This window comes from Phyllobates terribilis, unplaced genomic scaffold (assembly GCF_046119375.1).
Source record: "Phyllobates terribilis strain yellow unplaced genomic scaffold, ASM4611937v1 Scaffold_7__3_contigs__length_470593459, whole genome shotgun sequence".
NCBI lineage: Eukaryota > Metazoa > Chordata > Amphibia > Anura > Dendrobatidae > Phyllobates > Phyllobates terribilis.
In genome coordinates this window covers 120,713,766-120,741,097 of record NW_027362767.1, presented here as the reverse complement: position 1 = coordinate 120,741,097, position 27,332 = coordinate 120,713,766, and the positions used below count along the sequence as shown (strand labels likewise).

At 42.3% G+C, this 27,332-nt stretch overlaps 1 protein-coding gene across 2 annotated transcripts in view; it reads left to right on the top strand.

The window, feature by feature from the left end:
- The window catches only part of LOC141153876 (contactin-associated protein-like 5), a 536,901-nt gene that overhangs the window by 390,427 nt on the left and 119,142 nt on the right, over positions 1-27,332 (top strand). For both annotated transcript variants that reach the window (XM_073639117.1, XM_073639118.1), the window contains 2 exons: positions 7,991-8,110; positions 23,599-23,799. In XM_073639117.1, coding sequence (XP_073495218.1) covers positions 7,991-8,110; positions 23,599-23,799 — 321 coding nt within the window. The remainder of the gene's footprint in view (positions 1-7,990; positions 8,111-23,598; positions 23,800-27,332) is intronic.

Genomic DNA, 27,332 nt, shown 5'->3' with positions numbered 1-27,332 from the left:
AGTCATGGAGATGCATCGATTTCTCATTTTTGGGCCCCACTATCAGTATTTGGTCAGTATTTTTTCTCAGGAGTGGGAGCCCAAACCAGGTGATGAACAATCAGAGAAAAGGTATAATAGAAACAAATGCACCAATTCTGCATTTATCATCCACTCCTGCTTTTGGTTCCCACTCCGGAGAAAAATACTGACCAAATACTGATAGTTGGCCATGGCCTTAGATTTTACCTCCTCATCTTGTAAAGGCTATATCTTTTATATTTTTCCATCGACATCCGTGTGAGCACTTGTTTTTTGCGGGATAAGTTTTGAATGATACTATTCACTTTACCATATGATATAGTAAAAAACAGGAATACAAAATCCAAATCAGGTGAAATGGGAAAGACGTAATTCAGCCATCAAATTTGGGTTTTCGTCATTATGCAGAACAAAGACCTTGTAACATAATTCTTGGGGCCAGTACATTTACGATATGATTATGAAACCAAACTTTTAACCTTAGTGGTTAAATAATTTTATATTTTGATTAACTTTTACAGATGTTGCATTACTGAATATGCCTTGCCTATTTTTTCCGTTATTTTTAAAAGAGCTGGTGATTAAAATTTTTATGTTTATTTTATTTTTTTTTTACACTGTAACAACTTTACACTGCATTTTTTTAGTCCCGTTAGAAGACTTGAACCTTCAGCATTACAATATGTAGTGAAAGTTACAGGCTCTTATGAAACACAGCCTATGACCAGGTTTCATGGGTGGACCAAGATGGAAGAGAAGGGGGCATTGCCTCTTGTAGCCATGGCACCCCAACGGCACATCGCAGCACCACATCTGGGTATTGGAAATTACTTTTCGACCATTCTTATTCTCTTAAAAACTGCTGCAATTTTCAGCATCAGCAGATTCTAAGAGGTTAAACTGTGGCAGCAATTATTCTAGAGTGGCATCTGTGTAGCACAGCTGGCAACTGAGCATATATGAAGCTTGCCCAGCTCCTAAGTCCACTCCATATAGTGAGGGAATGCTTTCACCACACACATCTGATGCTTATATGACATATTACTGTAAAGTTCTTTACTAATTTATCTAACAGTAGTAGTTTTTGTTACTTAGTTTATTTTTTTGTCAGTTTTCTTAAGTTTGTGGGGTTTTTTTTACAGTAATTTTAGCCTAATATTTTTGCATACTATACGTCTATGTTCACACATGTTGGGTTTTTCAGCTGCAGATTTTTATGCTAATTTTCAGCTGCGTTTTGCAGTACCAGCAAAGTCTATGAGAAACCAGAATTCTCTGTTCACACATCTGTTTTTTTTTGTTGTTGCGTATTTTGTGCCTTGGTTGGGTTTTTGGAAAATAGAGCATGTCACTTATTTCAGAGTTTTTACCCATTGGAAGTAATGGGTGGTGAAAAAATGCTGAAAAAAACATGATGTGTGAACATAGCTATCAGGTTTTGTTGTGTTTTTAGTGAAAATAAGCAAGTATAACAGTATGTGAAACTCATTTATTTTTGTGATTTTACCATCTTGTCTTGGTCACTGAGATGGTAGTTTGTATTAGGAGAGTTTAATTAAATTAGTGATGTGTAAAGTGTAAACATTAGCTGAGCTAGGTGTAAGATTGAAAAATACTTGTGGCCAATGAAGGTGTGAAATTGAATAATGCCATGAGCAACTCAATGGCAGACCCCTTAGTGTGAAAGTAAATAGTGTCATACAAACTCAATGCATTGCCAGTGTCTAAACTATTCCTGAACAATTCACCTCCCCCACTAAGCCAAAACCAGAATGAGATTTATTTTTCACAGAACTTTATGTATATGCATAAATAGAGACAGAAGAACAGTGAAAAAAATGCTGAAAAAATGCACAAAAAATGCATCAAAAATGCATCAAAATCTGCATTTTTGACGTAGCTGATTTCCTGCCAGAGATGGGATTTGCTGCAGATTTGTGAGGCTGAAAAAAACAAACATGTGTGAACATAGCCTAACAGTTTGCCATTTGCTGCCTCCTAGTTGAGCCACATTTTCTCTGGAATGTTGGCCATTAGATGATACTATATAAGCATAAAAAGACCCATCTCTTGCACCTGAGATGGAGACGTATTAGTAATTAGATCACTGTTTTGGACAATCAGACTCATGGACCAATGCATTATATTTTGGACGATGTGAAATGACGTTGTGCGGTCTCATCGCGCTTGTAAATAATTAACTGTTACTCTTGATACTCCACTAAAAGCCATAAGATGCGTTACATTAACAGCACAGCTCTTAAGTTGCAAGGTCCTTGAAGATATTTAGCACATTCTCAAGTGTTTGTTGAACAACGGGGGGGACATTTATTACCCCGACTCATGAAATAATCATCAGCGGAGTGATTTTACAACATTCCAGCATTGTCAGTGTTCTCTACTCCGTATAAACCACGTACGACTGAGCTTCTGAAGGTATAATTATTACTGTACTAATTAATGTACAACTTGAGATGTTGTTAAAAAAAATCTGACATGCAATAAATGTAGTGAAATTCTGCAAAGAAAACATGCCCGGAGATTTCATGGGTGGTGATGGCTATGATAATTGTTTTATTAGGCTCAAAGGCAGCAACATAAAAAAGACAATTATAATATTTTAACTAAGAAATGCTATTATTTTGTTTCCTTCTACCTTTTCTTATGAGCGATTAGTCAATGAGAAGCTGTCACCAGATTTCCCAATACTAACTGCATAAATTGTTAAAAAGATTGATTAGACCTAATAACGCTGTTGTGCTTACTTTGGAAATCCATTTTAGCCTTTTTTGAATGTTTCCACACCTAAGGTTAAATTGTGTAATTTATAAATCTAGGTTTATCTGATTTAACAAATATCTTCAAATTAAATACATCAGCCTCATCAGGACTAAGAGATCTATTACATAATGTTCTCAGTTTGCATTGTGAACCTAAGATGTATGCTCACACAAACATGAGGAGACCATAAAAGCTCCTTGCAGATGTTCTCCTTGGTGGGATTTGAACTTCACACTCAAGTGCAGCAAAGCAACAGTGCCAACAATGGGCCTACCCACCGTGGGGCAGGGGGAGGCAGCCGCCCCCCCTAGAAGCAGGCATGCAAGCCGCACACCAGGGCTGGCGTCAGCACCCGGCGCACCCGGGCAAATGCCCGGGCCCTGAGCAGGCGGGGGGGCCCCTCACCGTCAGCGCCCGCACCCCCTCGCTTGTTCAGAGCCCCGGCACCTGGCACAATACTTACCTCTCCCCGTGCCTCCGCAGCAGCTTCTGCATCCTCCGCGGCTGCTGCACTGTGACGTCTCAGGTCAGAGGGCGCGGTGACATCTTTACACCGCGCTCTCTCCTGAGCAGTCACAGCGCCGAGCGGGATGAGGCCGGCGATGATGGAGTCCGGAGCAACGGCAGCAGGTGAGATGTGAGGTGAGTATTTGATTTTTTTTTATTGTATAGAGGCCTGTGGCAGTCTAAGGGAGGGGGGTGAGGTGGGGGTGTGTGACATCCTGCATGGGGCATTATAAGGGCGGGGTGACATCCTGCATAGGGCATTATAAGGGGGGGTGACATCCTGCATGGGGCATTATAAGGGGGGTGACATCCTGCATGGGGCATTATCAGGGGGGGTGACATCCTGCATGGGGCATTATAAGGGGGGTGACATCCTGCATGGGGCATTATCAGGGGGGGTGACATCCTGCATGGGGCATTATAAGGGGGGGGTGTGACATCCTGCATGGGGCATTGTAAGGGAGGGGATGTGTGTGACATCCTGCATGGGGCATTATAAGGGAGGGATGTGTGTGACATCCTGCATGGGGCATTATAAGGAAGGTGGGGTGTGTGTCATTCTGCATGGGGCATTATAAGGTGGGGTGACATCCTACTTGGGGCATTATATGGGGGGAAACAGCCTGCATGGGGCATTATGTGGGGGGAACAGCCTGCGTGGGGCAATATGTGGGGGGAACAGCCTGCATGGGGCATTATGTGGGGGGGAACAGCCTGCATGAGGCATTATGTGTGGGGAACAGCCTGCATGGAGCGTTATATGGGGGCCAGTATTCTGTATGGAGCGTTATATGGGGGCCAGTATTCTGTATGGAGCGTTATATGGGGGCCAGTATCCTGCATGGAGCGTTATCTGGGGGCCAATATCCTGCATGGAGCGTTATATGGGGGCCAGTATCCTGCATGGAGCATTATATGGGGGCCAGTATCCTGTATGGATTGTTATATGGGGGCCAGTATTCCATATGGAGCATTATATGGGGGCCAGTATCCTGTATGGAGTGTTATATGGGGGCCAGTATTCCGTATGGAGTGTTATATGGGGGCCAGTATTCTGTATGGAGCATTTTATGGGGGCCAGTATTCTGTATGGAGCGTTATATGGGGGCCAGTATCCTGTATGGAACGTTATATGGGGGCCAGTATTCTGTAGGGAGCGTTATATGGGGGCCAGTATTCTGTATGGAGCATTATATGGGGGCCAGTATCCTGTATGGAGCGTTATATGAGAGCCAGTATTCTGTATGGAGCATTATTTGGGGGCCAGTATTCTGTATGGAGCGTTATATGGGGGCCCGTATCCTGTATGGAGCGTTATATGGGGGCCCGTATCCTGTATGGAGCGTTATATGGGGGCCAGTATTCGGTATGGAGTGTTATATGGGGGCCAGTATCCTGTATGGAGCATTATATGGGGGCCAGTATCCTGTATGGATTGTTATATGGGGGCCAGTATTCCGTATGGAGCGTTATATGGGGGCCAGTATTCTGTATGGAGCGTTATATGGGGGCCAGTATCCTCTATGGAGCGTTATATGGGGGCCAGTATTCTGTATGGAGCGTTATATGGGGGCCATTATCCTGTATGGAGCGTTATATGGGGGCCAGTATCCTGCATGGAGCGTTATATGGGGGCCAGTATTCTGTATGGAGCGTTATATGGGGGCCAGTATCCTGTATAGAGCGTTATATGGGGGCCAGTATCCTGCATGGAGCATTACATGGGGGCCAGTATCCTGTATGGATTGTTATATGGGGGCCAGTATTCCGTATGGAGCGTTATATGGGGGCCAGTATTCTGTATGGAGCGTTATATGGGGGCCAGTATCCTGTATGGAGCGTTATATGGGGGCCAGTATTCTGTATGGAGCGTTATATGGGGGCCATTATCCTGTATGGAGCGTTATATGGGGGCCAGTATCCTGCATGGAGTGTTATATGGGGGCCAGTATCCTGTATGGAGCGTTATATGGGAGCCAGTATTCTGTATGGAGCGTTATATGGGGGCCAGTATCCTGCATGGAGCATTATATGGGGGCCAGTATCCTGTATGGATTGTTATATGGGGGCCAGTATTCCGTATGGATCATTATATGGGGGCCAGTATTCTGTATGGAGCGTTATATGGGGGCCAGTATCCTGTATGGAGCGTTATATGGGGGCCAGTATTCTGTATGGAGCGTTATATGGGGGCCATTATCCTGTATGGAGCGTTATATGGGGGCCAGTATCCTGCATGGAGCGTTATATGGGGGCCAGTATTCTGTATGGAGCGTTATATGGGGGCCAGTATCCTGTATAGAGCGTTATATGGGGGCCAGTATCCTGCATGGAGCATTACATGGGGGCCAGTATCCTGTATGGATTGTTATATGGGGGCCAGTATTCTGTATGGAGCGTTATATGGGGGCCAGTATTCTGTATGGAACATTATATTGGGGCCAGTATCCTGTATGGAGCGTTATATGAGAGCCAGTATTCTGTATGGAGCGTTATATGGGGGCCAGTATTCTGTATGGAGCGTTATTTGGGGGCCCGTACCCTATATGGAGCATTATATGGGGGCCAGTATCCTGTATGAAGCGTTATATGGGGGCCAGTATCCTGCATGGAGCATTATATGGGGGCCAGTATTCTTTATGGAGCGTTATATGGGGGCCAGTATCCTGTATGGAGCGTTATATGGGGGCCAGTATCCTGCATGGAGCATTATATGGGGGCCAGTATCCTGTATGGATTGTTATATGGGGGCCAGTATTCCGTATGGAGCGTTATATGGGGGCCAGTATCCTGTATGGAGTGTTATATGGGGGCCAGTATTCCGTATGGAGTGTTATATGGGGGCCAGTATTCTGTATGGAGCATTTTATGGGGGCCAGTATTCTGTTTGGAGCGTTATATGGGGGCCAGTATCCTGTATGGAACGTTATATGGGGGCCAGTATTCTGTATGGAGCGTTATATGGGGGCCAGTATTCTGTATGGAGCATTATATGGGGGCCAGTATCCTGTATGGAGCGTTATATGAGAGCCAGTATTCTGTATGGAGCGTTATATGGGGGCCAGTATTCTGTATGGAGCGTTATATGGGGGCCCGTATCCTGTATGGAGCGTTATATGGGGGCCCGTATCCTGTATGGATCGTTATATGGGGGCCAGTATTCTGTATGGAGCGTTATATAGGGGCCAGTATCCTGTATGGAGGGTTATTTGGGGGCCCGTACCCTATATGGAGCGTTATATGGGGGCCAGTATCCTGTATGGAGCGTTATATGGGGGCCAGTATTCTGTATGGAGCGTTATATGGGGGCCAGTATCCTGTATGGAACGTTATATGGGAGCCAGTATTCTGTATGGAGCGTTATATGGGGGCCAGTATTCTGTATGGAGCGTTATATGGGGGCCCTTATCCTGTATGGAGCGTTATATGGGGGCCAGTATCCAGCATGGAGCGTTATATGGGGGCCAGTATTCTGTATGGAGCGTTATATGGGAGCCAGTATTCTGTATGGAGCATTATATGGGGGCCAGTATCCTGTATGGAGCGTTATATGGGGACCATTATCCTGTATGGGGCATTTTATGGCGGCCAGTATACTGTGTGGAGCGATTCGCCCGTTTCTGAGCTATTGTGGAATTTACAATAGATATCACTCATGTAATGTAAGAAGTGAAATCTTTGCATTGTACTATATATATATTTCTCTTCGGTATCTGTGACCATGGCTTGCCCCCCCCTAGTTTTGATCCTGGGAATGCCCATGGTGCCAACCACTAGTTTGTGAGACCCCAACCTTAGATAGTTCTTAGCAATTTACACATTGGAGACATTGTGTTGAGGCTCACCTGGTGAGGTGAATTCTCTAATCACCAGGTTTGGGTGGACACAAGTATCAGGGTTGTTTGTGCAGAAAGCAGGAAAGCATGTGGGAAGCAAGGACTTCGCACACTCAGGAATTTCCGGAGTAGCAGGATGGAGGAAGTGGGAACAAGCAGGAATGGAATCAAGTTGAAGCACAGAAGGTTTAGGACACCATAGATAAGTCTAGAGTCACTTCTAAGACACAGGTGTGTGTCTTAATGGGCCTTAAATATGATTAGGGAGATGGCATCACTGAACCATGCCGGGTAACCTGCAAAACCCGACGTGAAGCACAACAGAGGGCAGCGGACTGTGGTGAAAGAAGCAGAGCTCAGAATACCTGGGACAGGTGAGTAACACACTGACTAAGCCTTTTATGTCCAATCCTAGAGTTTTACAATGAGACGATCCATGCTACCTCCCTGAAGGTATATTTAAGCATCATAATGCTACAATGATCTTGCTGGTGGTTGAGCAGTTATAAAATGTCCTTGTGGCACAAGTTTGGGATACAATGTCCTTGGATAGGAATTTTCTGGTATTTTGCATGTAAGAAAGCAGTTTTTTCTTTTAGATTTGCCCATCCAAGATATTCAGAACAACTTCAATATTTAGTCACTGTTTAATTTGACAAAGTTTGTCTCAGGGAGCACATTCCCCTGGTGCCAGGGACAGGCACTATTCAGACAGTGGATTCAATGTTCCTAAAGGGCAATGCCCAAGTTTCATGTCAGTTGAAAAAAATTAGTGGAAATTGGCAAATACTTATTCCTAGTTTCCAAAAAGTAACATTTTCCTATTCTTATTTTTCCATTCCTAGCTTTGTATGAACAGTCCTGCGAGGCCTACAGACACAAGGGATTCCCATCTAATTACTACTACATTGATTCGGATGGAAGCGGACCACTTGGACCTGTTCGTGTTTACTGCAACATAACCGGTGAGAAGCACTTTCAATTAATTTACAGTACTGTACAAAAGGCAGGTGTTGGGAAAAAAAAGCTGTAAAGTAAGTGTGCCTTCAAAAATAGAAGTGTAATAGTTTAATTTTGTCAATTAATAAGATATGAAGTGATTGATTAAAAGAGAACTCTAAATCACATCAATATTTGGTGTGACTTTGCCTTCAAAACTGCATCAAAGCATCAGTTATTCTATGAGCACTTGTACACAGTTTTCAAAGTAACTCAGCAGTAGGTTTTTTTCAAACATCTTGGAGAACTAACCACAGATATTTTGTAGATGTCGCTTGTTTAAATCCATCTGCCTCTTCATATAATGTCAGACAGTCTTGATGATGTTGAGATCAGAGCTCTGTGGAGCCATATTCTCACTTCTAGGACTCCTTGTTCTTCATTATGTTAAAAATAATTCTTAATGACATAATATGTATGTTTGTAGTTGTCCTGCTGCAAAATAAGGTTGAAGCTAATAAAATAAGTTAAAGCTTTTTGTCCTACTGACAAATATATTTGAAGCCAAACAGATGCCTCCCTGATGTCACTTGTGAGGGCAGGGCTGGTCTCTGCTCACTCGTGGTCTCTGCTCACTCGTTTTCTCCTTACTATGCACAGTGACATTGCGCTTTCTTACCAGCTCTTCATTTCTCATCAGAGTCGGCGAGGGAGTGCACTGTCACTGTACTCTGAGAAGAATATCAAACAGTGACATGGACGTTTGTACTGAGCATAGGTTGGAATTAACAAATGTTGCATCAGGGACTAGCCCAACCCAACGGACATCAGTGTGTTTTTGGCTTTTCAATTTTGCCAGTATCAAACTCCATTTCATGGAATATTGCTGTGCATAATGATTATTATGGATATGGTGTATATGAGGATTTTTGTGCTGATTTAAGTCATGCACTACAGTTTACAGTGACATTTAAAAGTTTGGGCACCCCTGGTCAAAATTACTGTTATTGTGAAAAGTTAAGGAAGTTGAAGATAAAATGACCTCTAAAGGGTCTAAAGTAAAAGATTATACATTTACTTTGTATTTTAAGTAAAAAATATATATTTTAATGTTTTACATTTTAAAAATTACAAAAAGGAAAATGGGCCGATGCAAAAATTTGAACACCTTGCATGGTTAGTACCTAGTAGCACCGCCTTTTAAAAATATCACAGCTTGTAAACACTTTTTGTAGCCAGCCAAGAGTTTTTAAATTTTTGTTTGAGTGCTTTTCATCCAATCCTTTTTTGGAAAATTCTTCCAGTTCTGTGAGATTCATGGGTCGTCTTGCATACACTTCTGTTATGAGGCCTAGCCACAGATTTTCAATGATGTTCAGATCAGGGAACTGTAAGGGCCATTGTAAAACTTTCAGTTTGCGCCTTTTGAGGTAGTCTATTGTGGATTTTGACATATGTTTAGGATCATTATCCATTTGTAGAAGCCATCCTCTTTTCAACTTTAGCTTTTTTTTTACAGATGGTGTTATGTTTGCATCAGGAATTTGTTTCATTACATCCATTCTTCCCTCTACCTGTGAAATGTTCCCCGTGCCATTGGCTGCAACAACCCCAAACCATGATTGATCACCCCCATGGTTAATGGTTGGAGAGATGTTCTTTTCCTGAAATTCTGTGCCCTTTTTTCTCCACACATAGCTTTGATCATTGTGGCCAAAGAGTTCTATTTTAACCTTCTTTCGCACACTACTGACACTGAATTTTATGGTGCAGCCGCAATAGAGGTTTTCTTTTGACGACTCTTCTATGAAGGCCATATTTGTACTGTTGTCTCTTAAAGGTAGAACTATGTACCACAACTCCAGAGTCTGCTAAATCTTTCTGAAGGTATTTTGCAGTGAAGTGGGGGTTCTGATTTGCCTCTATAACAATCCTACAAGCAGCTCCCACTGGAATTTTCCTTGGTCTTCCAGACCTTATGTTGACTTCCACTGTTCCTATTAACTGCCATTTCTTACTTACATATCGAACTGAGGAAAAGGGCAGCTTGAAAATGAATGGCTATTTTTCTTATAGCCTTCTTCTGCTTTGTTGGCCTCCACCATTTTCATTTTCAGAGTGCGAGGCAGCTGCTTAGAAGAACCCATGGCTGCTGTTTTTGGCACAAGGTTAGAGGAGGCTGGGTTTTTATAAAGCTGGGAAATCTGCATCACTTAGCCTTTCCTAATGATGATAGTGAACAAGCCATAACCCTAGCAGGCTAATTAAGGCCTGAAACCTTGGTTAAAGATATCTGAGCACACAAATCTCCAAGGGTGCCCGAACTTTTGCATAGGCACATTTTTCTTTTTGCAATTTTTAAAATGTAAAAAATGGTAATATATATATTTTTTGTTTTTGCCTAAAATATAAAGGAAATGTGTCATCTATAACTTCAGGCCTTTTAGAGATCATTTCATCTTCAACTTGCTAAACTGTTCACAGTAACAGTAATTTTGACCAGGGGTGCCCAAACTTTTACATGCCACTGTATATGTATTGGTATATTTTTGTCATATGATAACTGCAGGATTTCAGTGCCCCTAAAGAGCTTAGCTATTTGTATTGCATTTCAGGCGCTTGTGTTGATGTTTGCACAATGTAACAGACCCTCCTGGATGTAATAACTCAGGTGCTCTGCTGTGCTTCATTGCTGTTTTTATAGTCTCAGCAGTTTCCCAGTTTTTATAGAATTAATTTCACACACATTTGGAATCTATCATTTGTTCATTTTCTGCTCCCTGCTGACTGATGTAGGAGTAAGTATTATAGAACATTTATAAAACTGAGACCTTACAGTATGTATCAGATCGCCTTGTTAGAATCACACCATGATGGAGGCTAGAAAACAAATCTACATGATTATTGCAAGTGGCGATGACTGCGGTGATTCCTATTATAGTGCCTGATGATGTTGTGAGATTGAAAAATGTCATTACTTGGTTTTGTAAATGTTGATGGCACAATATTCAGATCTCTTCTTTTTATACTCGGTGTGCCAGTCCTGTCTTTGGCGTAGTGTCAGTATGGAGGAGCTTCTGACGGGTACATGGTTCTAAAATGTGAATGTGGCATCAATCTGATATAATCTGCAACTTTGTTTGGAAAATTACATAATGTATTAATGCTAGATAGTGACATTTTTGATGCCATGCTTAGATTTGGTGCCAGCTGTTTTCCTTGGTTGTTTTGCGTTACAAGGTGGATTTTTTGAGACCATGATGCCCAGTTGAAGTATGTTATAATTTTTTAAATTACAGAAATCAACATGGCACCTTGCGGTATCTAAATATGTGTATATATACCACCTGCAAAGAATGGAGAGGTCTGTAATTTTTATCGTAGGTACATTTCAACTGTGAGAGACAGAATCTAAAAATAAATCCAGAAAATCACATTGTATGATTTTTACATAATTAAGTTGCATTTTATTGCAGGAAATAAGTATTTGATCACTTAACAACTAGCAAGAATTCTGTCTCTCACAGACCTGTTAGTTTTTCTTTAAGAAGTCCTCCTACTCTGCACTCATTACATGTATTTGTTGCACCTGTTTGAACTTGTTACCTGTATAAAAGACACCTGTCCACACACTCAATCAATCACATTCCAATCTCTCCACCATGGCCAAGTCCAAAGAGTTGTCTAAGGACACCAGAGACAAAATTTTTTGACCTGCACAAGGCTGGGATGGGCTACAGGACAATAGGCAAGTAGCTTGGTGTGAAGGCAACAACTGTTAGCACAATTATTAGAAAATGGAAGAAACACAAGAAGACTATCAATATTCCTTGGTTCTGGGGCTTCATGCAAGATCTTACCTCGTGGGGTAAGGATCATTATGAGAAAGGTCAGGAATCAGCCCAGTACTACATGGGAGGACCTGGTCAATGACCTGAAGAGAGCTGGGACCACAGTCTCAAACATTACCGTTAGTAACACACTACGACGTCATGGATTAAAATCCTGCAGGGCATGCAAGGTCTCCCTGCTCACACCAGCACATGTCCAGGCCCATTTGAAGTTCACCAATGACCATCTGGATGATCCAGAGGAGGCATGGGAGAAGGTCATATTGTCAGATGAGACCAAAATAGAACATTTTGGTATCAACTCCACTTGCACTGTTTGGTGAAAGAAGAAGGATGAGTACAACCCCAAGAGCACCGTCCCAATCGATATTGACTTTTAGAATTGCTACTTCCAATAGGTGGCACTAGAGATGAAGGCCTCTTCCTCTCTGAAGAGGCAATGTGCATATACACACACACACACACACACACACACACACACACACACACACACACACACACACACACACACATATCTATCTATCTATCTATCTATCTATCTATCTATCTATCTATCTATCTATCTATCTATCTATCATCAAACTCCACAATGCTTTAAGAACGTGAGCTTGTAATCTAAATTCCCTACCAGTATGTTTTTGAAGTATGGGAGGAAATCGGAGAACCCGTAAGTACCAACGCAGGCAGGACAAGAACATACTAACTCCTTGCAGATGATGTCATTGATAGATTTTAAACTCAAATAATTAGCGCTGCAAAGTTACAGTGCTAGCCAATGAGCATATATATACTGTATGTACACTACAGACCAAAAGTTTGGACACACCTTCTCATTTAAAGATTTTTCTGTGTTTTCATGACTTTGAAAATTGTACATTCACACTGAAGGCATCAAAACTATGAATTAACACATGTGGAATTATATACTTAACAAAAAAGTGTGAAACAGCTGAAAATATGTCTTATATTCTAGGTTCTTCAAAGTAGCCACCTTTTGCTTTGATGACTGCTTTGCACACTCTTGGCATTCTCTTGATGAACTTCAAGAGGTAGTCACCGGAAATGGTTTTCACTTCACAGGTGTGCCCTGTCAGGTTTAATAAGTGGGATTTCTTGACCTATAAATGGGGTTAGGACCATCAGCTGTAAATGTCTTGGAAGTGAGTAGACCGATTGTTGAAGTTTTGGGAGAGGAACGTTGTCCCATTCTTGTCCTCAGTCCTGGTTCTTCTTGGCCAGATTTTTCATTCCATTATTTGCCAATATGATGGCCCCCACACAAGCATTACACTTGCCTGCTACATCCCACCTTGCTGCGTTTGTGTTACTGAATTGCTCTCTGCTGCCAGTCTCGCCAGTGTCTGAATACCTACCAAGTCATTCAGGTTTATGTGACATTCTTAGGTCAAGTGACCTAAAAGTCCTTATGAAGCAAGGGTATATCTGCTTCTAGCTAAAGCTTTATACTCAGCTGTATCTGTATTCTGAGGACTTAGATGAGGCTGAGGTCAAGACTTTACCCCAACCTCCCAGGACAACTGACCCATTTGATCTGGGATGGTTGGGAGGTATGGAGTAAGTAACTGTTTATGGTGCTGTTGAGGACTTGGGGGACAAATTCTGGTTTACTTAAATCAAAGTGTGACAGGAGACCTGGAATCAAATGATTTGTCTATCTGACATCTTTCAGTCTGAACTTCTATCAAGGATTAAGGTGGGAGGAGGTATCTGGCACCTTCTTTTTCTGTACCCTCACAGTAGTAAAGTACTTTATGATGAATGTAGTGAAGTTTACCCACATAGTACTGATGGCTGTACTCACTAATATTAGTAGGTTTACATTATGATCAAGCAGTGAATTTATTTTGCTCTCTCCATTTCTTTCATCCTGTTTATTACTGTATATTTCTGAACATCTCTCACCTCCACTCGTAATTTACATTAATATAATTTGACATTTTTTTCAATGCTAATGTATCATATCTAACCTTATTTGATTATTTTATGCTAATTCATGCTAATTTCTCGTCAAGCCTCTTGAGTTTCCCCCTCCCTGCGCGGTTCCCACGTCTTTTCTCCAGCAGCTATTAACCTTACACTTACTCTTCAGTTGTAATCCCGGCCGCTTTCCCCCCCTTGAGGATTTGGTAGATGGATCCAGTTAGAACCTCTGGGAAATTTGGCTCCTCATAATGACAAAGAGGTTAGAAATCAACATTGAAGTTGAAATCATTAAGTTGCTGAATAGCGGCGATGATGGATTAATTTAAGTATTAATATGTGGCTGCAGGGAGAATTTCCATGGTCTTGTACATATGGGAAATCTCTTCATGATCTAATCTGGATAGTACAGTAAGACAAGTCACTTCTGTCATGGTTAATCCTAAAAACTGTCACAGTCCTTGACATGACTTTGATAATTTGTTATACCACTAGACATAAATCTCTAGATAAGTCATTGCAATGCAACTTCAATGTGAAATGGAAATTACCTAGAGAGCACATTAATGAAGAAGTAGCAGTTCATAGATTGTGAAAAGTTTTCAAGTAATGGGTTTTGCACTGACGAGGGCCAACACCCCGAAACACCGTGCCTGCAAATTGAGATTCTGATTTGGCTTTTATCCTAAGTCATATTGCATGACTCGTTAAAGGGTTGATTGTGACTTGTAGGATTGCTGCTTCCAATAGGTGGCGCTATAGAGTACAAGTCCTCTTTTTCTTTGAAGAGGCAATTTGCACAAGTAATGGGTTTTAATTTTGTTTTACTTGCAATACCACTCCTGACCACATTGAGTGCTGTTGAGAAAAAACAACGCCAAGCACAGAGCACTTTTGTTTGGACTTGTGTAGTGCAGTACAAGACTGACACCTAGTGGTAGAATCAATTAGTGCAGCAGTTCACAATATTTGCCCTGCAGTACACAAATAATGCATGGGGGAGATTTACCAAGCTAAAGGATCTTGAATAGGATCAGATCTGCAGTACTTGGCAGTGGCCGCTACACGATGAACAGATTTACTGCCACCATATCTAATAACAGCTGATTTATATGTATTCCCTCCCAATGTAATATTGAACACTTCTCCCTCATACAGATTTAGCTGTCGGATAAATAATTGTTTGGCCATCAGCTATTTATCTCAACTCTCTAATACACAGAAATGTTTGGCTGAAAGCTCCTGTGTTCTTTAAGAGAGAACTGTTGCCAGAGCAGCTTAACTCTGCTCCACCCCCCAAAAAAGGGATCAGCCGTTCGTATTCCAATGTAGCAATCATACTCTCCCCTCAATATCACCTGTTTGGGGCAAGTCGAGAGGCCTTCACATACAGTAAACTGTTGGATGATCGCACTGGTGTTGTAGAGTTAGGCCTTCTTTAGTTTAGTGTGAATGGGGGCCTTAAAGGGAATCTGTCTCCGGGTTTTACTGTGTAATCTGAGAGCAACATGATGTAGGGACATAGACCGTGGTTCCAGTGATGTATCACTTAGTTTACTGGGTGTGTGTGAGGGGTACAGGGTGGTAGTAGTGGCGAGGGACTGCAGTTGTTGTGCATTTACATTCTCACCCTGTCTGCCCACAAATAAAAGATAATGTCTGTGTTGTATTGTGCTTTGCATGTTGTGTAAAACACTTACAGTTTTTTGTTGCTTCTCCATCTTCTTTAGGAGTCCAGTAGATGAAGGCAAGCAATCACTGTCATACACAGTCTCTTTTATATAGAAACCAGCCTTACTTAACTTTTTCATCAGTTCAGTTATGGTCATTAATACATTCTTTTGGGACATCACCGTTACAGTTTCAGCTTCCTCTACTGTCCCTTCCTCAGAGTTAGTTTTCCCAGTACCGCAGCTTTCCAGAACACGGTCCTACTCTCCTCAGGTATGTCCCCGTCCGCTCTCCCCTCTTTGGGAGTAGTGAAGGCTGCTCCATCAGTCCTTCTACAGGCCTCAGGCGTTTAGGGAATTTTCCTCAGAGTTGTCCGCTTTATTGTTCCCCCAGCTGCCTAACTCTCTTTCGATCATCCGTCTGTATTTTTATTGACCTTCAGCCCCCAGCGTCCTGAACTTCTCCTCAGTCCTCCTCCAGCACAGACTTAAACGTTACCAACACCAACTACAGCTCTGACTGAACTGATTCCTGACAGGAAAAAACGTTGCTCCCCTTTGACCCAAACTCCTCCCCCTTTTTTAACTGGACCAATCAGCAACCGTCTCCGCTGGTCGGTGGACAAACTTCTCCCTTCACCAATGAACTGCCGTATTCACCCATTAATAACGAGCACTAAACTTCCTATACTCTAAACTCTGCCTTATCTTCTATATACTAATAGGCCACCACTGCTATCAGCCCCAATGTTTCTATCTATCACTAACCAAACCCTAGGCAGCGTCCTATGCTTTCCCTATATACCATATATAAATAACATTATACATTAATCACAATACATTACATTAACTGTGTACATTAATGCCTATAAAACAATGCAGATTTATATAGTAATATAGTTACCACAATATAATAAAACCATACACTTGGTACAAACACTGTTTAGAGAGGGAGAGGCATAGGACTGCCCCCGTCACACCCTTACAGGTGCATCAGTTGTGATATAATCACTGTTTTCTCTGCTGCAGATCCAGCAGATCTCTGAATGCCGAGCCCTGTATAACCCCGCCCACATCACTGATTGACAGTTTTCTTTGGCAGCTTGCTCACAATGCACAGTATACAATCTGTGGTGGGGGTAGGGTTATGCAGAGCAGGAGGACTTGGAGGCACAAGACACCTAGTCCTGTAGTTTTAATCTCTTGCTGATAAAACACTGATTTTATTGAAACAACAAAACCCAGCTTAGTAAGTGACACATCGCTGAAATCAAGGTTTCTGACTCTACGTTATGCTGCTCTCTGATTACGTAGCAAAAGCATGCTGACAGATTCTTCTTGAGTTTATAAATGCTCATTTTCAGCGTTAGCTGACACTGTAACATAAGCTGCAGCTCTGCGTCGTTGTCACAACATTTAAGAAGCAGTTAGTTCTCAGGAGTGCCTTGGAAATAAATCAAAATGTGTCTCAGAAGCAGATTTCCATTTCTTTCTCCTGTCACTTAGATCCTTTTTACCACGTATTGTCTTGTCCCCATCTGCAGTCTTCATAGCACTGTAGCATTTTATTAGCCGCACTCGGGAGCAGCTGCTGGAGCTTTTGGAGTGATTTCTTACCTCCATTATTTTATAACTTGGGTCATCCTTCTCACCAAAAGCCCAGATGGCTCTTTAGAAAGTAATTGTTTGCTTTGCTGCATCTTGAAGATCCTAAAGTTACATCGTAACTGACGAGCTATAGCAGAGCGATTAATGGAAGAATCCTGACACGGCAGCACATAACCTGTAACAAGACCACGAAGAGAAGTAGTAACAGGGAAACTGTAGGCTTCACGGAAGCGGGCAAGTCAGTAAATTTGAATTTCTAAATCAGCCCTTTATTATGCAGCTATCCCTTTAAATGGAACCGGTCGGCACATTTTAACATATGGAAGTCAAGGTATGGCTGGGTAGATGATTGTCCTCCATTAAAAACAATACCTTTTTTATAGAGCTCTCATGTGCCAGTCATGAAAAATCTGGTGTAGAAAACATATTGAAATATGTCTGGAAGTGCACTGGAGATGGGTCAGTGCACTTGGACTTCTACTTTTAAGTGCTTTGACATGCCCCCAGAGCACTTCCAGGCTGATTTACCTATGGCTTCTACATTTTATTTCTCATGACTGGCACATAAGAGCTCTACAAAAAAAGGTATCATTTTTTGGGGGGAATAATCATCACACAGCCATATCACTACTTCCCTATGTAAAAATACACTGACAGGTTCCCTTTGAAGGAAATTGTACTGTTGTACTGTAAACCAATTCATATTGGTTTTAGATAGATACTGTATCCTGACACAGGCAATATTATATCTTATTTAAACTACAATTTACTGTTATATATTATCAGCCATTTCTGACACTGAAGAGCATTGCATGGCCTATAAGTCTCCTTACACTGGCATGTCAGGCATGTCACTCTCCACAAGGAGAGATGTTATCCATTTAGCACCCATGGTTGGAGAGAGGCACACTGCAGTATCCTCAATGGGTAGATAGTGAAATGTTCTCTACGATCACTATTTGCATGTCACGTATCTGCAGTACAGGGAACCTCCAGAGAAATTTACATCCATAGGTGGCTGAGATTAGCTGCTCTTCTTATAAAGCTGCTGTGTGTGTGAACTATGCTATAACATGCTCAGGGTCACTTCTCTCAAACGCTGAGCTTCATCTGGGACTACAAGTTTGGAGATTTAATCTTTCTAATGAGAAAATCAAGTTAGGATACCAAATTGACAGCTGCAGGATATATAACCCACAGAACCTGTAACAGGCACTTGATTTCACTCTTGATTAATGCAGCATAACTGTCACTGGTGTGTCGGGTGTGACAGAGAGTCATTCTGGATCCGGCTGTAGAAGGTCGCTGCGCTTGACCTTGCAGACACCTTCTTGATCCTTTCACCATCCATCCCTCTCTAGGACCCAGTGGTGAGCTCCACTTTCTGCTGCTAATTAACACACCCTTGCTGGACCTTTAAAAAACACCCAGTCTCTCCAGAGAATCGCTGGTGATAGAGTATATTCCACTGTTCAGGACTGGAGTTCTAGCAGTCGACTAGTTTCTTCTTGGAGTCCCTTTGTGATTGTTGTCGTGATCGCTCTACTGTCTTCCCAAAGCAAAGTGTATCCCCTTGTCTGTTTACCTTGCTTGTCTTTAGTTGCAGTGGGGCTGACTAATGCTCACCCCTTGCAGTCCCTACCTAGGGCCTAGCTCTAGGGTCAGTCAGGGATTAGGTATCCTGCTCGGCAATAGGTGAGGAACCTATATAGGGACGATAGGGGAGTCAGGGTGTTGTAAGATCTACCTAGGGGTCTCCACTCTCCCTTTCCCTAGTTGCTGGGCTTCCCCCCTCTTCCCATTGTCATATGCTGGGTCCTTCCCATACCTAGCATGACATTCAGACATCACTTTTTCTCACATATGTAAAAAACGCACAGATTGTTTTGATCACACTTAGATCACTTGGAGTTTCTTGGTGGATTATTGTTGTCTTCTGTCTGGTGTCTTCTGAAGCTAAGTGTATCCCCTTGTCTGTTAGCTGCAGTGGGGGCTGGCTAGTGCTCACCCCTTCCCCTCCCTACCTAGGGCCTAGGTCTAGGGACAGTTAGGGACTAGGTATTCTGCTTGGCGATAGGTACGGAACCTATTTAGGTACGGTATGGGTGTTGTAAGATCTGCCTAGGGATCTCCACTCTCCCTTTCCCTAGTTGTTGGGCTTCCCCCCTTTTTTCATCATCATACACTTGGTCCTTCCCTCACCTAGCGTGACACCTCCAAATTCATTGATTCTGTTTAACCCCTGCACCCCTAGCACTGATTAGCAGCTTTCTGCCTATGCACAGTGTACACAGAAAGAAGCTAATCAGTGATGTGGGCAGGTTTATACAGAGCTGAATGTTCAGAGAACTGCTAGATCTGCAGCAGGTAAAACAGTGATTTTATCAAAACTACACCAAGCAACCAAATAAGTGACACTTCGCTGGAATCAGGGTCTCTGCACCCACATTATGCTGGGCTAGTAAAGACTTTATAAAAGATTCCTTTTAGTTTAATGTTATTTGAACCTGGAATACAACAAATAATGAATATAGAGGTGTCTAATTTTGGACATAGGTACTGAGATACCGCAGCCTTTATACATACTAGACATACAAGTCCTTCTGTGACTTACAAATAAAGGAACGAGCTGGAGAAATATAATTTATAACTTATTTCTGCTCAAAATACTTTCCTCCTCCTCTACTTACTTTAAGAAGAAAAGAACAAGAAACCTCTATATGTGAATGAGAAGGAGAAGGCTCCATCTGGGGCTGTCAGCCGAGGCTTCACTGCGGCTGATTCTGACAGGCAGAAGTGCAATTCCATTGTAAGGATACAATCCCAACGATAGATTTGTTTAATTACTAACTGAAATGGAACAGATTGCAACGTCATAACAATGAACATACCTGCGCTCGCTCATTCCGAGGAGCATATTATGACAGGTACATTCTATTCCATATAAATAGAGGCAGAATCTACATCGCACTGTCTGTGCAATTAGGAACAAAACTCCGCGGCTGACAACTCGACTCCATAATACCAACGTCACCATCCGGAAAGTGAGATGAAGAAAACTCAGTGTTCCTTCCTTAAGACTTTATTTACATTAGTATTTTTTGGGGGCTGTAAAACTTGTATTCATAGCAAAACAACAACATTCTTTTGAATAATCAAGAGCATTATATGATATTGGTCCCAAATATTTCCAAGTGACAAAAGAAAATTTTCAATCCAGCACAGTGAATTAAAATAAAAATTTTTAATTGAGACTCAATTGAAATAGTAGCTTAGGTAGACAAAAAGTACGTGACGCGTTTCAAATCTGTCTGGCTCTTAGTTGACTCGAAACGCGTTAGTTCTTTTTCTTTTAATACCCTGAGCTGGATTGGAAAACTTTCTATCGTCAGTTCAAAAAAGCTTTTGATACTTCACTAGCATTATCTGTGCACACAGGAGTGGATTGGCCAAGAACCAGATAGAACAACACACATGCATTATATGGGGTGAGCTGTATCTACCAATGTTTTTTTTTTACTACTAATTGAATATTTCACCAGCTTCAAATTAAGGTTCATAATTCACTGACTATTAATGTTTGGCTCACCTTGTGAGATGGATCCATGAAGCCAGAGACCTGGGTGGTATGATCAAAGTCCAATGTGGTCCATGAGGTCTTGCAACTGGAGAATGATCCAGGAGATGGCACTCAGCAGGTAGCTTGAAAGATTGAAGGTGTGCAGCAACATAGAGGCCTTGCAGGATGAGAACACAGAAAGCACAAGGGATTACGCACATCATACACAGATTAGTAGTCTTAATTTTAAGTACGGAAGAGCGGACCCGTGGAAGTTTGGGTTTGGTTGAGCTCGAGCCCAAAGGTTGGTTCGGGTACCCGAATTTGACCCTGGACCCGAACCCCATATAAGTTAATTGGGACCCGAACTTTATTGCTGTAAAGTGGCTGAAAAATGGTCTTAGTAAGGGATAGGGGGCTGCAAAAGAAAGCAAAATGGGGGCAAGAGCAGGACAAATGTGGATAGGAAAATGACTCAAAATAACATAGATTAAAAAATAATCTTGAACCAGGAGGCGGAGGTCCAAGTGGAGAAGTGGAGCAGTGCCTTTCAAGTGTGCTTTACTGTACTTGTTAATAAATAAATAAATTAATAAAATAACTTGGGGTCCCCCTATTTTTAATAACCAGCCAAGGGAAAGCAGACATCTGTGAGCTGGTCTTTTTATGCTGAGAAGGAGCCAATATCCATGAATCTTCCCAGCCTATTACTATCAGCCCCCAGCAGTCTGCTTTGCCTGTGCTGGTTATTAAAAATGGAAGGACCCTAAAAGAATGACATGTGGTCCCACCTATTTTTAATAACCAGCTAAGGATTAGCAGACAGCTGGAGGCTGATGTTAATAGGCAGGGAAGAGCCATGGATATGGGTCCCTTCCCAGCTTAATAAGACCAACCTTCAGCCCCCACAGAAATGATGCATTTATTAGATGCGCCAATTCTGGATTTAGCCTCTGCTCTTCCCAATTGCCCTGATGCATTGACAGTCGGGGTAATGGGATTGTGCAGTTGATGTCAACAGCTGGTACTGACATCAAGCCCACGGGTTAGTAATGGAGAGGCGTCTGTCAGATATCCTCATTACTAACCCCATAGTCAAAAGAAATGAACGCACACGCAAAAGTCTTTTATTTGAAAAAATCACTACCCAACAATTTCCTTCTTTCACCCATTTATTAAAAATAAAAAAATAATCCACACCGGTCCGCCTTAATCTAAATGGAGTTCCCACGATGATCCCCATCTTCTTCATCCAGTGTAGAAAACAAAGCTCCATACACTAGAGCAGCAACCACTGCCGAGTCTCACACTGTACTCCGCGAGACTGGCCACTGTGAACTGACGTGACATCAGTAAGGTTACCTCAGTTCACAGGCATCGGTTCTCACAAGGGCGGTGATGGTATGAAATGCTGATGGTAAAAACTGACGAACCACTAATGAAACCTAAATCCAAAACACAGGTAAAAATCTCTGTGTTTTCACATACAAAAAGAATCACTGATGTCTGTATGAGCCCTTAGGCTGGTACATTTCCCTTTCAGCCCTGTAGCACGCATATTACAAATTGTTCTGGATGGTTATAAAACAAATCTTATAGAACAGTACTTTACCTGCAGATATAGGGTAACTGTGCTGGTAAAAAACAATAAAACTGTAGCTGCTCTCTGCACCACTCCGATAAGTGAAAGTGAGTGACTCCCAGGAAGATCCCTGTAACCATGCTTCGAAGCAATACCAGGATCATTTAAGCATGCTATTATTTCCTAATCTTGGCCAGCTTCAGAGCAGTGCTTACGAGCTAGACAGCAGTGGAGGTCGGTCTCCTTGGCAACATGCTGTAAACAAAAGTAAACAAAATTGATAATATCTCAAGAGCAGATCCAAGGCAGTAAATTGCAAAAATGCTTGATTTTATTAGCAATATCCAATAATATCAATCTATGAAGCTGCATAACCCTTTAATATGAAGTGAGCTGTTTAGATCAGCCTAATTTATTAAGAGGCATGCGGCTCCAGAAGTTGGTCCCACCCTCTACCACTAACCAACAACCATTTTTCCCAAATTAGTCTTAAAACATCACGGGAAAGTCATAAATTATTATACTAATATTGTCTTGGCCATAACTTAGACTTTTTTCAGTACAGTAGAAAACAAATATACAACAATTAGTAAAATCCGAGGATGAAGATGTGTATTGAGAGCAGAGAACAGAATTTAGATATTCCCCTTGGAAATGCTGTGGATTCAGCACAGTATCTGGCCACTATAAGCAACGACTGTGATAATGAAATGCAAGATTCATTACTTAAAGAAGTTGTTACAGTGATGTGTAAAAAAAACAAAACAAAAAAAAACAAAGCTTAAAGTGATTATCCGACCTAATCTCAAAATGAAAATGTAATTTTCCTGTTAAATTGCTTTAGTCAAATAGACAGCATGAAAATAATCAAGTTTGCAATTCACTTGCTTTTTACCTGCTGTTGTTCTGCTGTAGAGCTTTTATCTTACATAGTGTGCAGCTTGCTTCCAATGAGATTTGCCATCATAGTCTTGCTGAGTATGTCCTGTAGTTACATTTCAGGTGAAGAGGTAACTCATGACATCCAGCCATCTCATTCTAGTCTATTGATTTCTGCACAGCAATTAAACTGCTCTTCACCTCGCTATTCCTCTTTGTCAGTCTCTGACCTTGAGCTGTTGTTATCAATCCTGCAAAATCACAATCCATTAGCTCCTATCATTGGCAATTTCCAGAGCAATTCTACTAATCAGTTTTGAGCCTTGCACTTGTTCAAATCCAACATTATGCAATGTTAGATACATTCTATATTACAATAAAATTCATTGAATGCAATACAAACTCAATTAAATGTTTCCAACAGAGGAGAAAACCTGGACGATTGTGCAGCACAACATTACGGAGGTGACACCGGCGCTCCGATCGTTTTCTGGGAGAGCGTATTCTATGTCCTTTAACTACAGTGCCGAAGCGGATCAGCTGGAAGCCATGATCAACAATGCGGAGTACTGCGAGCAAGAAGTGGTTTATTACTGTAAACATTCCCGCCTGCTGAATTCTCCAAGTAAGTATCACACCAACTTATCATCATCGTTTCATGGTCCTGTATTTAATCTGATCATCGACTGGCCCTTTGCAGCTCTGTGTGCAAATGCAAAATTTTCCCGGCCTCAATGTTATTTATGAAATTCACTAAGAAATTCATTGACATCAAGCAAAATGGTTAAAGGGGTTGTCCATTCTTGGGGCTCAAGTCTGTAGTCATTTTATGTGCTATTTCTCTGCAGACTTGTAAATCCTCACAGCGCGCACAGTGTACACTGTCAGGATTCTCTGGTGTGGCTTCAAGTAAGCGATTTGCATATTTCCGGTCACATTCCAACTAGACTTGTCTGGCTTCACTCAGTTAGCTTGTATTGAGTGAGGCCACACACGTCTAATTGACATGAGACCACATGTATGGAAATCACATACTTGCAGTCACGCTCCCTCCCACTCCCGGAGCTGGCACTGGAGAATCCTAATAGTGTGACATTGCACACTGTGAGGCTTCACAACTTTGCAGTTGCCTAGTTTGACTGCAGACCTGAGCCCCAAGTCTTGACAACCCCTTTTAGAATTGAATTACAAAGTATATTAGAAAGTTGAAGATTTTTTTTTTATTATATAAAATGTAGGGGTGCACATTAAAAAGTGAGATCCACGCCCCTGTTTTCCCCATACTCCCACAGGGCCGTAGCTAGGAAAATTCAGTTTGGAGTGGTGGTCCAGCATGTATCATCCATCTACATTTAAAGTCCATTGCACAGAGCAGAAAAGTCAAGTGCTGTGCTGCACCAGCCATAAACAGCATAACAGTAGCACAGTATTGCCGATGGCAGACATTAACCTCAATAGCTCAAGGTGAACTTATGGCAATATAAAATCAGCAGAATGTGTTCATGTCCAGACCTGGAACTCTTAGGTGTGTGAAGCCAGTAAGTAATGTAATGTATGTACACCGTGACTACACCTGCAGAATAGTGAGTGCTGCTCTGGAGTATAATACAGGATGTAACTCAGGATCAGTAATGTAATGTATGTAGTCAGTGACTGCACCAGCCGAATAGTGAGTGCAGCTCTGGGGTATAATACAGGATGTAACTCAGGATCAGAAATGTAATGTATGTACACAGTGACTACACCAGCAGAATATTGAGTGCAGCTCTGGAGTATAATACTGGATGTAACTCAGGATCAGTAATGTAATGTATGTACACAGTGACTGCACCAGCAGAATAGTGAGTGCAGCTCTGGAGTATAATACAGGATGTAACTCAGGATCAGTAATGTAATGTATGTACACAGTGACTGCACCAGCAGAATAGTGAGTGCAGCTCTGAAGCATAACACAGGATGTAACTCAGGATCAGTACAGGATCAGTAATGTAATGTATGTACACAGTGACTACACCAGCAGAATAGTAAGTGCAGCTCTGGAGTATAATACAGGATGTAACTCATGATCAGTAATGTAATGTATGTACACAGTGACTGCACCAGCAGAACAATGAGTGCAGCTCTGAAGTATAATACAGGATGTAACTCTGTGGCGCCCAGCTTTGCTTGGTACCACAGATCCTAGAAGGGTGTATTGACTTAATCCTCCACAAGAGGCCCCCATAAACATTCACACATCTTCACCTTCCACCTCAGACCAGCAGAGGGAGCCCGTTAGGGATATAAATAGGGAAGGTGGAGCTAGGCAGTTCAGTTCCTGTGAAGAGTTCCTGCAGAGTGAGACACAGAAACAGGTCAGTCTGCAGTGGAGCTCAATCTAGTTTGGAGAGGTCAGCCTACAGTGGAGCCTAGTCCAGATGCAGTTGTAGCTCAGTCAGAGCTTAAGGTGTGCCGGCGCCATAAGATTAGTGAAGCGTGGCAAGCTGCCGTTAGTGTGAGTAGCCTAGTGAGGGACCAAGCATGGCCGAAGGAGAGTGGAAAGTGAGTAGCAGTGGGGGCAGAGGAGCTTACCCAGCTCACCCCGAAACATATACCGGGCACCGGGTCCGAGCTTACCGGGATCTCTACGACCCAGTAAGGCATAACCGGAATCCCTGGAGAACTACAGGTCCCAGGTTCACCAGAGAGCTTATACGTAACAGAGCCGGGAGACACATAGGCCCCGTAAGCTGGGAGCGTGCACTCCAAGAGAAGGCCCTACCACATCGTCAGCCGGTGCAAGACAGAGATAAAGTTAGGCCTAGCTTCAGGCAGGTCAGAAACTTACTACGCAGAGGCAAGAAGCAGGAGGCCCTACACCCGCTTATTGGGGAGGATCCTGACATGCACCCTTCACCCTACAGTGCTCCGGGACGTGCCTGAATTTCCACCAGTAAAAGGTACTGAAGTGACTATCGTGTCTGTCCCTGTTCTTGCTCGGACCCGGCTGGGTCTCGCCTGTCCTGCATCCCCCTCTATGTACGCTGCCCTGAGGCCTGGCTCCACCTGTGGTGAGTTACACCATCGAGCTGCCTTATCACCGGCCTCAGTGGACTGCCACAGCGCTGGTGATTCTCACCAGAAACCACAGGTGGCGTCACGAACTTTCATAAAATTAACCAATAATCCCCTTTTTAAAAGCTGACCCCAGGGTACGGGCCAGGGAGCTGACCACCGCGACATCCCAAAGGACAGGCAAAGGCCCGGGTACCGAGTCGTCCCCACCTCCCTGGGCTAGTCAACTCAGGATCAGTACAAGATCAGAAATATAATGTATTTACACAGTAATTCCACCAGAAGAATAGTGAGTGCAGCTCCGAAGTATAATACATGATGTAACTCAGGATCAGTACAGGATCAGTAATATAATGTATTTACACAGTAATTCCACCAGCAGAATAGTGAGTGCAGCTCTGGAGTATAATACAGGATGTAACTCAGGATCAGTAATATAATGTATGTACACAGTGACTTCACACGCATAAGAGTGAGTGCAGCTCTGGAGTATAATACAGGATTTACCTCAGGATTAGTACAGAATTAGTAATGCAATGTATGTACACAGTGACTCTACCAGCAGAATAGTGAGTGCAGCTCCGGAGTATAATAGAGGATGTAACTCAGGATCAGTACAGGATAAGTAATGTAATGTATGTACACAGTGACTGCACCAGCAAAACATTGAGTGCACCTCTGAAATATAATACAGGATGTAACTCAGGATCAGTACAGAATCAGTAATATAATGTATGTACACAGTGACTTCACACGCATAAGAGTGAGTGCAGCTCTGGAGTATAATACAGGATGTAACTCAGGATCAGTACAGAATTAGTAATGTAATGTATGTACACAGTGACTCTACCAGCAGAATAGTGAGTGCAGCTCTGGAGTATAATACAGGATGTAACTCAGGATCAGTACATGATAATTAATGTATTGTATCTATACAGTGACTCCACCAGCAGAATAGTGAGCGCAGCTTTGGAGTATAATACAGGAGGTAACTCAGGATCAATACAGGATAAGTAATGTAATGTATGTTCACAGTGACTGCACCAGCAGAATAGTGAGTGCAGCTCTGGAGTATAATACAGGATGTAACTCAGGATTAGTACA